The 17632-nt window shown below is 35.9% G+C and overlaps 2 protein-coding genes across 2 annotated transcripts in view; one reads left to right on the top strand and one right to left on the bottom strand.

The window, feature by feature from the left end:
* Window positions 1-4808: 4808 nt before the first annotated feature.
* LOC106137427 (uncharacterized) overlaps window positions 4809-17632 on the bottom strand; it is a 39024-nt gene continuing 26200 nt past the window's right edge. Inside the window, exons 4-8 of the mRNA XM_060949305.1 lie at window positions 16505-16710; window positions 15086-15113; window positions 14246-14330; window positions 5425-5604; window positions 4809-5020 (exon numbers count right to left, since the gene is read on the bottom strand). Of these exons, the coding sequence (XP_060805288.1) occupies window positions 4809-5020; window positions 5425-5604; window positions 14246-14330; window positions 15086-15113; window positions 16505-16710 (711 nt within the window). The remainder of the gene's footprint in view (window positions 5021-5424; window positions 5605-14245; window positions 14331-15085; window positions 15114-16504; window positions 16711-17632) is intronic.
* LOC106137428 (putative ATP synthase subunit f, mitochondrial) lies at window positions 5834-6157 on the top strand. Its single transcript, XM_013338250.2, has one exon. The coding sequence runs from the start codon at window positions 5834-5836 to the stop codon at window positions 6155-6157; it is 324 nt and encodes a 107-aa protein (XP_013193704.1).

Raw genomic sequence — 17632 nt, 5'->3', positions numbered from 1 at the left:
ATATATAATATTGGACATTTATTAATAAACATACGAAACCTCTAAGCATTCCTCATGTAACGTTTTTTTTTAGGTTATTTATTTAATACGTTTTTAAAATCTACAATATATTCTCTCTCTTTTTAACACAACACTCTAATAATCATCTTTTGAAACCCTTTTCGTGAGGATTTTTATATTTTTTTATATAGTTTTCATATAGGTACCTACTATAAAAGGCATATTTTTAGTAATTTCATAGTACAATTTTATAGTAATAAAAAATATTGTGATTTTATTCTCTGTTCAAATATATATTTTTTGCATAAGCTTTCTTAAAAATGTTAACATTGAAATAATGATGGTTAATTTATACATGAAAGCACTTGCTTTTGTAGGTACTAGTGAACACAATCTAAGAACATGTCTAGTCAGACTAAAAACATTAAATCTAGAATCTAAAACTATAAATATATACCTTTGTCACAAAGACTGTTTTGCATAACATTTAGGTATATTTAATTATTATAGTTGGGTAATATGTTACCTTCCTTATTGTGTATGCACAATACCAGTGATTGTATTAAGAACGCCTACGCAGTTTTACAGCATGCAAAGACAAATCAATTTAAATTATTTTATTAGTGAAAATCAATAACGAAATTAACGCGTTATAGAAATATTTTACATAATTATTTAAATATTAAAATTAAAAATGGAAACAAACTGCGCGGGCGCTTTCAAATAATGTTTGTAAATGTTCAAAAAGAACATTATGAAAGAAATCATTAAATATTTCAACGACAAACAAATTTACCATAAGGGTGCGTCTACATTTAGTGAATATGGCTTTAATGAGGCAAAATTATACGCTTTTCATAGCACATACATTATCTTATGAGATTCGTCATCACGTGCTTTTTTGCACATAATATCTCGAGACATTAATATTCTAATACTAAAAATAATTACATATAAATATTGCCCGTAGGTTTTACTAAGGCGCAATATATTACTTGAAAAGGGTCACAGCCTGAATGATAATATAAGCCGCACCTAATTGGCAAATCCTTGCTTCATAAAAGAAAAAAAATATTAATATATCACTAATTCTTAAAAATTATTACTCTTAATAGGACATTAATCATAATTAATACAAAATAAATGATATTTTCAGTGTTTTCCTGTTATTTTCATTACAAAACCAATAAAATTAATTTCACGTATGTATACACGTACAAATGAAATATTTTGAACATGCCATAATTTTGAATGCCACGTGCATTTTTTTATAATTCATTATACTTATTTAAATCAATAAACTCGCACTAGTCATAAATAAATATATTAATAACCACACATTCACCAGTGTGTACGCTCCCTTATTAACACAAACATCCCTTACAAAAATATGTTATCTTGACGAATCCAGCGTCCAACATTTATTGCTGCCTACTATTAAAAGTTAATTATAAATTATTTTTGTCATATCAAAAGAAATTCTTGTTAAAGAAACAAGTTAACATGTTTTTAAATATACAGTATTTTTGTATCAAAAATTCAACATCCTGAACAAAAGGTGTAGTTCAATACTTATTTTTTTTCTCTATAATTTGTGCGAGTTACAAATTCATTGCAACTTTATTTTGTCTGGTACGAATATAACATATATGAGAAAACTTATACATATATAACGTACATGTACAAAAAATTGTTTTTAACAAACATACATATGTTACGTTAATTTTGAATCAGTTGTCAAACGCATGTATTAGACAAAAGAGTCCCTATACAAAAGACCGTCTTCGGCGAACATATGTTAAAAAAAATTCAAAACGGTGTCTCTCTTCAATGCAAAAATCTATCGCGCTCACTAATTTATAGACTCCATAATTATTCTAATATCGTAAATATTTACTACGACATCTAAGCTACATTGCAAGTATGTATTTATCATATCGAGAGTTTTATAATAAAATAAAAAAAATATTAAAAAATCTCTCACAAATGACGCACTTTGCCGTTACACTGGAAACGGGGTAATTGTAGAATTTCTTTGGCATTTGTTTCCATGTAAAAGGTATATGTATCTTTACACACACCTTGCAATGTAGCGTCTCCGCGGGGCCAAGGACGCTTTACCTTGCCTAGGGTACACACAACATAGGAATTAGAGCCCTAAGTGTAAATCAGACTTTCTTAGGCACATTTTAAAAGTGTCGTAAAAGGTGACTAAGGGATTGGCTTATAAACTTGGGAATCTCAATTCTATCATCAAGCCAAAAAAGCTGAACGTGGCTTATCAGTTTTTTAAGACTGTTGGCTCTGTCTACTTCGCAAGGGATATGACTATATATATTTATAAGAATTAAATATCACTAATGCCCCAAAATTAACTATCTGTATAGTGAATCGAATCTATTTATCGTACCTACTTGATGATTTATTTGAAATCGATGTCTTTGATATAAAAACTGATTAATACCAAGTATTGTGTGTTATTCATTAATATCGGAAAAATATAAGATCTTTATAATTCATTTCCTATGGCCTTAACGAACCATTAGTATTATTTAAGTTAGGTTCTGACATGGCACGTTTAATTTTGATCGATACTATTTTAAGAGGTAAGGGTAAGGGAAAGGCTTATAAATTTGGGATTCTTCTTTTAGGCAATGGGCTAGCAACCCGTCACTATTTGAATCTCAATTCCATTGTTAAGCCAAACAGCTGCACGTGGCCTATCAGTCTTTTCAAGACTGTTGGCTCTGTCTACCCCGTAAGGGATAAAGACGTGATCATATGTATGTATATATGTATGTATGTACTATTTTAAGAAAAGTACCTCGACCTCCTCTCCAGATTGATGAGGATGTAACCGGGACTAAAGCCGGGAATTATGAAGTTTCAAATAAATAAAATGATTTGCACATTATATATGTGCAAATTATTTTTTTATAAAATATATATAAATGTATTTATTAACGACCTCTATGGCGCAGCTGTACTACGCTTGTCTGTGACACCGGAGGTCCTGGGTTCGAATCCTGGCCAGGGCATAATGAGAAAGGAACTTTTTCTGATTGGCCTGGGTCTTGGATGTTTATCTATATAAGTATTTATTATATAATATAGTGTCGTTGAGTTAGTATCTCGAACACAAGTTTCGAACTTCGAGGCTAACTCAATCTGTGTAATTTGTCTCGTATACCTATATATATTTATTTATTTATTAAAATTTAAATCGTTTCTTCATGACGAGGAATATGATTTGCACTTAAGGCTCGGGTATAATAACGTTAGGCAGTCTTTGGGTAGGTCGGAAGATTCATAGCGACTATATATAATTTCATTAGATTGTTCTAATTAATTAATACACACCTAATTGTAAACTGATGCCAAATTTTGGATAGGTTGGGAAACGGACCTTTTAATAATAAAATTCGATTTTGTCTGTGAATTTTTTTTGCGTCTATATTGCTTCTCCATTTTGAAGATTTCTTGAATTCATTTTATAATTGTTATATTATCAATAAGAAGTTTGTTTATGGACAATCCCGGTTCTAGACAATACATTCAATTTTATTCCTAAAAGGTCTTAGTAATTTGGGACACAATCGGGCAACCAGGTTCTACCGACCACATCCACTACATTCTAACATCAATTCTTAAAGCTAAATACAATTCATTCACAATTACATTAACTATAATTATTTTTCCATAATAATTGGTGTCATTAGGGACAAGCGCATCTTATTAAATACTATCAAAACGAAAATAAAAACTTTCCATCCTTGACGTACGTGTAAAATATGAAAGGGGAATATAAGCTGGAGTACCCTGGAAACGTCACGTAAAATATTCGAAAACTTCATTTACAACTCCCCAAAGATAACAAATTAATAATCTTCAAAATGTCTCGTGTAGATGGAAACAAACAAGGCTTTTAAACTTTGTTATAAGATCAGGGAATTTGCATAATAACTCCACATACGCTGAGTTTGTAAATATGTCAATTTTATAACAATTTTGCGTAAATTGTTTATAAAATTATAATTTTCACAAAGGATATAAAAGGTAACATTAGGAAATTCAAAGTGAGATCTATATCTATTATAAAGATTGTATCATAGGCCGTACTTGTAGATTATAGTCATGGCTAAACACATCATTTTCTACAACCACACAGATACGACTATAGCATGCAACTATAAGGGCATTTTCACACTTCCCACCAAGGGGGTGTACCTGTTCAAGTATATATTGTATGCTCACAATATACGACGAGCCAAAACGAAACCTACAATATTCAGGTGCCACTTATAAAGTTATATCTTTTTAAGGCATAGAAAACCCAGACATTGAGAAATGTGAAAATAGCTGGAATTCAGAATTTTTTTATTCGGCCAGAATGTTATCGCCCATAACACTGCCTTTAACTTCACTGTCTCGCTTATATTGAGCGAGTTGCCATAGTTAATGTCGAAAAAAAATGTGATCGACGATGTCTGCCAACACGGCAGAAGTACTTCACATATAGACAAATACAAAATTCATAAGATGCTTTTAACACTTGTAGAAGTTTAATTTTTTGGCACATCAGTATTTAATGGCTATTGTGACCAGCACACTCTTTTCTAAAATTGAGCAAACCACGTGCTTTAAATTCAAAAATAGGTTTGTAATTTCCATAGAAATCTGAATATTCATATTTTTGTGGTCCTGCAATTGCGCAATAAACCATAGAAATTCAGTTTAGAATAACTGCACCGAAATTTCAAAAAAAAAAAAAAATTCATTCTCATAAAGCATCTTCGAAATGGTGGGTTTTACATCATGAAGTCGCCGCAGTCAACGCCGAAGTCCCAGTCGTCAGAAGTTCCCGCCGCGTCGTCATATTCGGCGAGGGCCTGGTCGTAAGCTGACGCCTCGTATGCCGTGACTCCGTCCAACATTGAGCAGGCTTGGGAGACATTCGTATGGTGCATTATCGGCATAGCATGGAGGGCGAAGTCGTCACCCTCTTGCGACCAGGTCAGTCCTGGAAATTAGAGGAATTTATTCTCAATGAGATTTTTTTAACGGCATATTTTCTTTCTAAAAATACATATTATAATAAAGTCGAATGAGGATGTAACTTTTGGTACCAGGAGGAGTTATTTCTTTTTGACATGATTGTATTTATTTTTGCGTAAAGGAAGAATTTCAAAACTTTGCGCATATGAGTTGGTCCCTAAAGAAAGTGTGACCTGTATCTTGAGGACAGCTTTTAGACCTTGGCATTAGCCACGTCCGTTCCAAAAGCCATTGGGCAGAGTCACCCAGCCCCAGCCTTATTCCCGAGCCAGCGTGCCCAGTTGCCTCGCCAATGAAACCTGCCACTTGACGAAAGCGGCCAGACCAAGACATTTTGTGAAGATATTAGCATCTTCAGACAATACTCACGTCCACTCCAGACGCCGTTGGGTAGAGTCACCCAGCCCCAGCCCTGTCCCCAAGCCAGCTCGTGGCCCAGTTGCCCAGCCAATGGGACCTGCCTCTTGATGACGGCGACCAGGCCACGGCCGTCCAGCGCCCCGACTGCCTGGCGGCTGTTCCGAGAGTACATTTCGGAGGAGGTTGCTGCTGAAACAATTGTCCATCTTTATTTATATACATACTAACTTTTGGTCAAGCTCTCCCTTAAATCTCAACAACGAAGATTTATGATTTAAATTTGACATTCACCTTTTGAACGCTGTCTATAGCGTTCAAAAGGTGAATGTCAAATTTGATTTCATTTGTCGGAGAGTTGAGCCCTGAAACGCTGACAAAATATCCATTATTCGACGTCAAAAGAAAATCTTTAGTAATAATGACTTATGGAGATTACCCAAAAGAATACGACGCATCAAAACACGGGCCCTACGACCCAGCGAGGTACTATGGCAAACCCGACACTCCCTTCGGACAGGTAAAGCTGAACGAGCTGGGGGCTTGGTTATCTCGAAGGCAGAAGACCCCGTCCGCAGTCCTGGGGGCTTGCAGCCGAGCCTGGTGGCGCTGGCAGCACAAGTACGTGCAACCGAAAAAAGTCAGCATGGCGCCGTTTTACCAGGTCCTCGTCGGGTCAATGACGTTCTTCTATTTCATTAATTACGGAAAAATTACCCACCACAGGAACTATAAGTACCATTAAATAGTAGATTTGTGATTGGCGTAACAAATGTGAATTAGATAATATTAAAATTAATGTGTTCAGTCTTTTCGAGATTATTTATTGGATCCGTCTACTGCATGAAGGATAAAGCATGATGGTTCATGACTTTGCCTACCCCTCTGAGAAAGAAGCATAATATTATGTATATATTTTCATATATTCATATATTTTCAAAACTTTAAGTTACTGAGATGCATTTAGAAAACGTTAGGTATGGAACAACAACTGTCAGTAGCGAAGCCACATTCACAAGTATTTATAACACCCTATTTAATCTATATATATCTTCCGTTACTGCCCCACTGTCAAAGCACAAATCCGCACGTGTTTCGATCCAGCAGGGCCACAAGAGCTAGACTAAAAAAAACCTTGATTGAAATTAGACATTAAGTTCCATGTGGTCCGAAAAATCCGAGATTCCCACGGGAACAACGGTTAACGAGATTTATAGTTTATTCCAAGCGGTGTAATCAATAATACACAACTTCATCAGTTCCCAACAACGCTGTTGTAGATGTGTCACACACACACAATGTTCGTGGCCGTGTCACAAAGGCTGGAAACACTGGCGTCCCGGCCATTGTGCGCCGGGCTGTGATTGACGTCCCCAAAATGAATCTGTTCCAACTTCCGCGCTCTAAACTACAAGGTTTTCATGAATTGAGCATAAATATTCCGGGATGCGTTAAAATTTTCTCTCTTTTGCTTTTTTTTCCTCTTCTCCAGAGAGGTGATATAATAGAGACTAAAACGCTAGAACGAAACAAATTAAGGATTGCTTTTGCGCGTTGGTGGTCGAACGCTGAAGATAATCAGACTGAAAAATCGTGATCTCTTTACTGAATTATCCTAAAATTCATTTGCATTGTGCATTGCACATGTGCTTTCGTCCACTATTTAGATTTGAGAGATCTATATTTTTAATTGACGTCCGTTCCGCCACTTCTTCTATACTTGCGCTTTGGAAGCGGTATTATAAGTGATACCTTGTATCCAATTTTGAAAATAAATATATACTAACATTCTATTCAAACATTCGTTTGGATGTAAGACAACCGATGGTCTTACGGTGAGGAAAAACTTCGACCACCAACCTCTCCGACCACCAAAGGGGAGATTTGTATGGTGATTGCTATGAATAAACTTAAAATTACAGAGACTGACAAACCTTAGGAAGTAACATACTCTGAAGATTTCATAGCAGTAAAGACCCGTGCAATAGCTAGACATTCATATGATCGCTAAAGCTTTACGGTATTGCAAAAATTGTGAGAAAGTGATGTCAAAGATATTTTTAATAAAAATAATAATATGACAAATCATCGATATCCCACACTATCAGCTTGCATATAGAACTAACTAAATAATGTTGTTTTACTGAATAAAGCGCCGTGCCCGCCAATTATGAAATTTTTTCGGCTGTGTAGAAATAACATGAGTCGAACTTATGTCTACACATAAAATTGAATCATGTGTGTTAAAAATACTTACTAACATAAGTTTAGTTAATTTTGATTTTTTTATTACTATATCATTATTATATAATTCGTTAATTTCCACTTTGCCTACAAGATAAGTTACACAACTTGTTCACCTTTAAATTTACATTTATTGACGATCTTTACTTAGTAGCAATTCGGTTAAATATTTTGAGAACGATCACATAAACAGCCATTCAATTATTTTCCGGCTACATCTTACGTCACTGTACGGTAAAATTAAAACCGGTCCGGCACGTCCACGGCAACGTGACCACGTGACGCCGTGACGCGTCGCCGGCAGATTTCTCAATGGCAATATTGAACAATAAGCTTTGTATGTCATATACTATATATTATTATTTTTGATGTGCCATATTTGTAATTATCAAGTGTGGTGATGTTGGTTTTCTTATTAAAATAATTTAAAAATAGGTTTATAATTTACTTATACAATTCTCTCTCTTTCTCATTAACGAAGTAGAGGAAAATTTCTCGCAAGCAAAATGTTCCCGCCTCCAATCTAATAAGGCGCGATGCGGTCCAACCCGAGTCTCATCAGTTAAGTGCGCTTGGTTACACGCAAAGATAAATTTTCTCGTCTTATTGCCACAACACTTGTTACATTTCTTGTGAGGCCATCTTTTTTTGGAGAATAATTTTTTTTTTGTACTTAAATCTATCATCTGTACTAAGACAAAAAAATAATTCTATTTGTTACAATCTATCATCATCATTGAGATCATCATATTCTTAAGAAAGTAACGAAAATAAATACTATACATTACACCACAGTGCCGTGTGGTTCCCGGCACCAATACAAAAAAGAAAAAGACCAATCCGGGAAAATCTGACTTAGGGATAGGCTTATAAACTTGGGGTTCTTCTTTTAGGCGATGGGCTAACAACCTGTCACTATTTCAATCTCAATTCTATCATAAAGCCAAAGAGCTGAATGTGGCCTATCAGTCTTTTCAGACTGTTGGTTGTTGTCTAACCCGCAAGGGATATAGACGTGACTATATGTATGTATTGAGTTCATCATATATTCTTGAAAAAGTGAAGTGTTCTCGCATTATGAGTCTCTCACTGCACACTTGACTCTCAACATAATCGGAGACTCTGCTCTAAATCACTAAAAAAACTCCTACGCGTGAGGACCCACGAGTATATGGTAGTCTTACTATAAGACGCATTAAGTAAGTCTCTAATTGCGACCTCAGGGATCACTGACTTTTGGCTTAAGACCGTAGTTAAAGCGACTGGATTACTCAGTGGAGAGTCTAGACAATAATTAATATGGATTTAAAGAGATTTCATCAGATTGGATCACTCGTACCCTTGTCATAAGGGCTACTAGTGACCGTATTGGGTGGTAATGGAAAGGATTACTTTCGGCATTCTGCTCCCATTATTAGACCAAGATTAGATGAAATAGACTTCAAAAAGAGATGAAATACGGGACAGATTACACAGATTGAGTTAGCCTCGAAGTAAGTTCGAGACTTGTGTTACGAGATACTTACTCAACGATACTACATTTTATTAAAAAAAAACTTATATAGATAAACATTTAACACCTCTGCCAAACACTACGAACAAGCGTTGTTATATGTATGAATAACTCCACGTTGTGAACGGCCTGCGCAGATCCCGCCCAGCCCAGTTCACAAACTCGTAATGGGTTACCCGTGTCCTCTAAACACGAATAAGTATCAATAAGGGTATATGCCACTACTAGCTGTGGCTCGCGACTCCGTTTGGATAGAGTACTGATTAACTATATTAGAAACTAGATGCCGCCCGCTACTTCGTCCGCATGGAAACCCTATCAATCCCGCGGGAACTCCGAGATAGAAGAAAGTAGCCTATATGTTATTCTGGGTCGTCTGGCTACCTACATACCAAATTTCATCGTAATCGGTTCAGTAGTTTTTGCGTGAAAGAGTAACAAACATCCATAATGACATACTCACAAACTTTCGCATTTATAGTATTAGTATTAGATAGATTTAACAACCCAGCGATATTTTGAATACACTAAGCTGAATTTTATCTCCTTTTCAAATTAGATAGCTAAATATTTCAATCAGGGGTGATATTGCCTGGATATACCTACGATTCACGTAGTGGAATAAATTTTATATTGTACCTACTTGTATTATGTACAAGCTGTCTGCGATTAACGGCGTGTATAAAATACGGTGTGTTTAAAATAACTAAATCAGAGACTCGCTTTCATGGGAATTTATTTCTTTTTTAAGACATACATTATACAAGTCGTTATCAGTAATCCGTATATTGTTTATCTCCAAAGACAATTCAAAACTTGTGTATACAGTCAGACAGTATATGTCATTCTTAGTAATACCCCTATTTATTTCACAATTTTCATGAAGATGGTCAATTAAAGCGTAAAGTAATCATTTATATTATTAATACGTATCTTGATTAAATTAAGGACGTCCTGGTAAAGGGTCAGGTCAAAAGTACCCGAAACCGCCGAGCTTGCATGAAGAGAGTTATGAATGTGGATGAAGCGAAGGAAATATGCAGAGATCGTGGCAAGTGGAATGAGGTAGTCCCTGCCTACCCCTCCGGGAAAGAGGCGTGATTTTATGTATGTATGTATGTAGTAATCATTTCCCGTTGATAACCTTCATGTTGGCTTGGGCCCTACGAACGCCTTCCAAATGATGACCAGCCCATGGACCCGTGCACATTCACACGACAACAACATAACATAATAATTATGGAACGATATACATACATACATATATGGTCACGTCTATATCCCTTACGGGGTAGACAGAGCCAATAGTCCCGAAAAGACTGAATGGCCACGTTCAGCTCAGCTCGGCTTAATGATGGAATCGAGATCCAAATAGTGACAGGTTGCTAGCCCATCGCCTAAAAAAGGATCGCAATTTTATAAGCCTGTCCCTTAGTCGCCTTTTACGACATCCATGGGAAAGAGATGGAGTGGTCCTATTCTTTTTTGTATTGGTGCCGGGAACCACACGGCACGATATGGATCCTTAAATAGTATGTAATCTGTATGAGAACCGTTATAAAGTTCAGAATATCGCGCCAAAAGGATTACTTCACTATTTGATTAGTGTGGTCCACGCGAGATCTGTAATCCGGGATTTACGACGCCGTCCCTAGAACAATATTGCTGAGGAAATATACGATATTGATTTCGAAGCTTTGTGACGGTTATTTGTACTTTTTATTCTGTACAGTCGATAACATAAGTAGGTATCAAGAAATCAAATTCATCAAAAAAAATATTTAAAACTAATCTATACATATAATAAAACAGTAAAAATATTTTGTCGGTACATTTAGTATTTTTGACTGAAATGTATAGAGAATTTATTTTTACATTTTTTGTCGGTCTGTCTGTATCCGACTGTATGATCAAGATTCAACTCGGAATTTACGCGGACGAAGTCGCGGGCAACATCTAGTACACAATATAATTTTTGCATCTTCTTAAATTAGGTTCTCAATTGCGATTTAGAATTCCCTCCACGCATGTCTCTTCCCCGACACATAAAACTGGGGAATTTCAAGGCAAGAATGAATAGGCATTATTTGAATTTAATGTATTGTATTGGTGCCGTGTGGTTTCCGGCACCAATACAAAAAAGAATAGGACCACTCCATCTCTTTCCCATGGATGTCGTAAAAGGCGACTAAGGGATAGGCTTACAAACTTGGGATTCTTTTTTAGGCGATGGGCTAGCAACCTGTCACTAGTTGAATCTCAATTCTATCGTTAAGCCAAATAGCTGAACGTGGCCATTCAGTCTTTTTAAGACTGTTGGCTCTGTCTACCCCGCAAGGGATATAGACGTGACGGTATGTATGTATGTATGTATGTATGTTGAATTTGCGTGCACCACCTTAAGCCTCATCTTGTTACCAGGCTGATTGAGCATTCAAATTATTATAAATGAAAAAAAGGTACATACCCAAAACATAGGGTTTCTCTGTAGTTGAATGTATGTATATTAGTTTGAATACTACTGATGAATACACACATGTCACGTCTTAATTCCTTACAGGGTAGACAGAAAAGACTAGAATTTATCTGGTTGAAATAAGGATCAGAGATAGCGACAAGTTTTCTGGTCAATCGCCTAAAAAAGCTTATAAGTTTGTTCTGACTTTACAATTTGCACGGAAAAAAAAGTAACTGGCACATATAACACAAAATGTGTGTCAGAATCGCGGGTTAAATATCTGTTTTGGATTAAAAACGTACCCGATGTGTACCTCAGTGTACCTTTCCTAAAAATCTGTGTACCTCCTTCCATGTAAAGATTTTTAAATAAAATAGGTACACCCGCCATCCTGACGTCAGGACCACGGGTGTACCTCTACAAAGGACCAGTGAGATGTTAAAAAAAAAAACACAACGCGATCTTTCAAAATCTCTTATCAATACACAGATTGTAATCTATTATCATTAATTATTCCTTAATGTTTATTTAAAACTCCGACATGGATATGACAGATCCCGAACACAAACAGAATACATTTGATACAGGTTTGTCTGATGAATATGTATTTCGCCATTGTCTGTCTGGCGTTCATCCTTTAAATTGGGAAGCCGTCCCGTTTACAGCAATTAGCGTGAAGCGGGTTCAATAAAAAAGGGATAAATATATATAAATAAACTATTCAACAAAGGGAGTAAATGAAAATTTATATATGTATATACATATATATACGTAGAGGTAGATAAATATTCTTGGCCAGCTTTTACCTGCGGCTCTGCCTGCGCGAATTAAGCGCCATTTACAAAGGAAGCGCGAATTTAACGCCACCAACAATGGAAAATAGGTCTTTCTTCCTGAGATTCATAATTTTAGATACGCGAAATTTCGAGAAGATTGGTTCACTAGATGACACGTAAAGAGATTACAAGCAAACAAACTTCCTTTTTTATGACGATTATATACGGAAAAAATCACACAGTTTGAGCCTTTGAAGTACCTAGTCCAAAAGTACAAGACTTGGTATGGCATATTTACTGAACGATACTATTTTTATAACTTTAATGTATTAGTGAAATATCCAAAACCCAGACCTATTAGAGAAGTTGATTTTTCACCATGAACTGACCGGGAATGGAACTTTGTAATTCAGAGATAAGAAAACGTTACCACTGCGTCAAATAAATCAACAATAAATATGTAGAGATATATCCCTACATGTATATATTTTATAAGCATTATATATACTATTTTAAATGATTTTATATGTCTTTTCCTCGGGAAAGAATAAGACCCGCCGAACACCTCTCCATGTACCTCATCTGCGCAACCACGACCACTCTGGCAAGAGTGCTCGACTAAGAAAAAGAAGAAGATATGTCTTCATCCCTAACGGAGTAGACAGAGCCAAAAATCACACATTTGGCTACATTATATTGATAAGTTTCACTCATCTTCTTTCTAAAGTATACAACTAATCACGGTTTAACTCCTTGTAAGATTCCATCAAAATGTATTCGCTTACCACTTGGGTAACATAAACCCGGCTTTACGCATTTAATTCCACGGCGATGATACGGTATACCGGTTAATTTACATACATTTGAGGGGTTAAGGCATTACGTTTCCGAGTATCGGTATGACAGGGAATGCTAAACGGCAATTTTCCTATCTACATACATGCATACATACAATCACGTCTTTATTCCTTGAGGAGTAGATAGAGTCTAGAATTTATATACATTGCTCTTCAAGTAAGACTAAGGGATAGGTTAATAAACATGGGATTTTGTTCTAGGCGATAGGCTAGCACTCAGTAAATTTCAATTCCATCACAGAGCTTTATAGCTGAACGTGGCCTTTCAGTCTTTTGATGACTGTTGGCTCTGTCTACCCCGCAAGGAATATAGACGTGATTATATGTTATTAAAGGTAATGGCATTATGAATCCGAGCATCGTTATGACATGGAATGCTAAACAGGAATTGAGGATTTTGGCTGGATAATGAGAAATTATATTGATTGCGCGGATAAATCTTAATTTATTTGCATAAAGTTACTGTGGTAGGCTTATAAACTTGGGCTAGGAATCTCAATTCTATTTTAAAGACAAACAGCTGAACGTGGCCTATCAGTCTTTTCGAGACTGTTGGCTCTGTCTTCCCCGCAAGGGATACAGACGTGATTATATGTATGTATGTATGTACGCGAAAAGCGATCACACGCGGGCGGAGCCGCGCGCTACAGCTGATTAGTTTACGTAACTCAGGAATCATGAATTCATAATTGCAGTGAAATTTTAATCACGCCTTTTTATAATAATAAATAAATATATACAGGACAAATTACACAGATTGAGTTAGCCTCGAAGTAAGTTTGAGACTTGTGTTACGAGATTCTAACTCAACAATACTTTATTTTATAATAAATACTTATATAGATAAACATCCAAGACCCAGGCCAATCATAGAAAGTTCTTTTCTCATCATGCCCTGACCGGGATTCGAACCCGGGACCTCCTTTTATACAACCGCAGACGCTCTTTTTAGATGTTTACTGCTTTAATAAATAGTTTAACTTACGTCGAACCCTCACTGTGGGTCTCTTGAAGGCGGTCCGCAGGTAGGGCATGGACATCACCAGCTCGATGTGCGGCGGCGGTGGGAGCTGTAAGCACAACACGCACATTATTATACATACATACATATGGTCACGTCTATATCCCTTGCGGGGTAAACAGAGCCAACAGTCTCGAATAGACTGAATGGCCACGTTCAGCTATTTATCCTAATGATATGATAGAATTGAGATTCAAATAGTGACAGGCTGCGAGCCCATCGTCTAAAAAAGAATCCCAAGTTTATAAGCTTATCCCTTAGTCGCCTTTTACGACATCCATGGGAAAGAGATGGAATGGTCCTATTCTTTTTTGTATTGGTGCCGGGAACCACACGGCACTATAATTATACAACATAAAATAATTATAATATAAAAAAATTACATACAATATAAATGTTGCTGTTTATCGTCTTTTAAAATTTGTTACTTCAAAATTTAAACTATCACCCGTGGAAATTCCCAGAAAAAAAGTAGCCTATGTTACTCCGAAAAGTTTTGTCTGTCCTTGTGCCAAATATCGTGTCAATACCTCCAATTGATTATTTAAGTTTATTCGTTATAATTTTTTTTTTATTTTTGCTCACAAACCGAATTAAAATATATTTAGCTATGATCATATTATTTTTAATTGCAACGGCGGCGGACTTATACTATCCATCAAGATCCCAAACAACTAACAAGAAGGTTTTGACGAGCGAAAAAGGCTAACAAATAAACATATCAAAACGATTTAATATAAATATAGATGAAATTTTTTAATAAAGAACCAATTCTTAATAATAAGTTATATAAATTGAACTTACAGTTTTTGAAATTGCTTGCATCCATTCCCTGAGCGCAGTAAAAAAGACAAAGGTATATTATATACATTTATATTTTATATAGAATACATAGGTATATTATTCATAAAAAGTATAGTAAAACGGGCACGTTTTGGCGTATATTTCTCACTTTCATACTGTTTTCACTCTTTCCTCGATTTTTTCGAACATGTATTGGTAAATAATCACACAAAGTTTACATAGTTATAATGAAATATATGTATGAAAATATTAAAAATTTCCTATTTTCGTAGACCTGCTACAACGCGCTACGACAATGCTACGACACTACGACAAGCTCTGAATTATTCGTTTATCTGTGAACGTTGATAAACCTTCCCAGCGGAATCTTCAACGTTATTTAATTCTGTATGTTTAAATAATATTTTAAACATAAGTCCGCGGCTACTGCAAATTTTCACGTATTTACACATATATTCATACCATCATGCCTGTTTACCATTGGGGAATTCCGTAAAATGGTTTCATCAAATATAGTGTTTGACCAAAGTGTATAAAAAAATAGTATGTAATACATTCACATTTCTAAAATTAAATATGGAAAATTTAATGAAGATATAATAAGTAAAGTAGGCGATATATACTTATTAGCTATTTCTCCGCATACAATGTAACTAAAATTACATCAACTTATTAGCTATGAGTGATGGGAAACACCAAAATTAATTTCCGTTCTTGAGAAATGTTTAAGCCATTATATATCTTAGCATGCAGTAATAGAGTTCACAATTGATGAGCCTTGTTAATGATCTTTGAGTCATTAATAATATGTCATCGCATCTCAAGGGCAACCCTTTGGTTTAATGATAACAAATTATGATAATTTTTGACACAAACTTGTGCTTCGTTTCGGCATATTTATAGGATTATTGAATTTTCAACTTAATTGCATTTCATTTGTCTCGATAACATAATTGGATTACTTATGGTACATATAATTGTTTCGATAAAGTGATGAGTTTTTTCAAATAAAAATTCATTCAATATATCCCAAACACATTTGTCTAAAGTTGAACGCAATAGATTTAAAGATTTTTTTATACTAGCTTTTGCCCGCGACTTCGCCTGCGTAAATTTCGAGTTGATCTTGATCATACAGTCTTAAAAAAAATTCTCTATCCGTTTCAGTCAAAATATTAAATGTACAGACAAAATATTTTTACTGTTTTATTATATGTATAGATGTAAGTACGACAAGAAAGTAATAAGTCTTCTGCGTGGGTACATCGGTATAACTTATTAAACGCCGCTGCAACGCAAAACGGCAGCTACAATTTGCTGGTCGGCAGCTTGCAGTCAGTGATCGACAGCAAACTGCTGTTCGTGTGAATAGAGCCTAACATTTGCACTTCATAAAAACCATTCGCAAGAGATACTAACTTCATCTCAGCATCCGATTTCGCCAGCATCCAGACCACGTGGCCCGGGTCCCTCCTGGAGCCCAAAGCCATGAGTTGCGACAGCCTGGCGCCCGGAGGCAGGGCGGGCCTGCGGGGCACCTGCCCCGTCCAGTTGGCGATGGCTAACATTTCAGGACTCTCCTTCACGAGGTGTTTCTGAGTCGCCAAGTATTTTCCTGAAGCATCCTGGTGACAAAAAAGGAATTAGTTGAGACCCTGGGCAGAGAGAGGGTTTAACGCCAAGAGGATCCATACACATATCACGTTTGTACCCTTTAGGGGAAAGACTCAGCATTATAGCCTTTGCTTTTAGATTAGTTTGAATGCCAACGTATGCTTTATACGTATTCTTCCCGTACAGGGTAGACAGGTCAAGTCTCGAGAGCGAAAGGCCAAATTTTTTTAGATGGCTTTATGATGAAAGTGAGATTCAGAGTGTCATATCCCAACATGGATCCCTAGTATAGCCATTACCTTGATGGAATTTAAAAATCCCGCGGGAAGAAAACCCTCTTAAACGAAAGGTAAATGATCTCTGCATACTTCTTTTGCTTTGTCAGTCATCACTCTCTTCATACAAGTCAGTTCATTGACTACGTAGGCTAATTCATTCGTTCATGTCACACGAGGTTTTTCCACCAGACTAGCATTTCGATGTACCAAATAGATATGACAATTATTAAGTCGAAATGTCCCATAATAATGAATAAAATATTTGAATTTGACAAACGGCAAGGCCGTAGCTCGGCAAAACGCGTGCGTTCTAATACAGTTCTAATGTTACATTCGTAAGTGTAACTGTACACGATAGTCGATCTTTACGATAATGGTCACCTCTCGTGATGGATTGCTGGCTCAAAGATGGCACAAAGGAAGCCCGTTTGCCGATAACAATCCGTTATGTTCCCCTTTTTATTGTGCACAATAATTCATCTTAGGACAGCCAGTTAGGGACTTGATTAACTTGTCTTTTAGATGTTTGTCATCACGTTCATACGTTATTATTGTAACGTCTAATAGTTAAGGCGTCTGACTTAAAAATAACAACGTTTCTTGTAGCGTAATCGATTCTCAAAAAATCACCTGTTTGAACTTTATCAAAGACGCT

Source organism: Amyelois transitella, chromosome 18 (genome assembly GCF_032362555.1).
Source record: "Amyelois transitella isolate CPQ chromosome 18, ilAmyTran1.1, whole genome shotgun sequence".
NCBI classification, from domain to species: Eukaryota; Metazoa; Arthropoda; class Insecta; order Lepidoptera; family Pyralidae; genus Amyelois; species Amyelois transitella.
The sequence above is the reverse complement of the archived record's forward strand: the minus strand, read 5'-3'. Positions and strand labels throughout refer to the sequence as shown.

Coding starts and splice junctions, on each gene's coding strand:
- LOC106137428 (XM_013338250.2), top strand. CDS start 5,834: ATGACTTATGGAGATTACCCAAAAGAATACGACGCATCAAAACACGGG.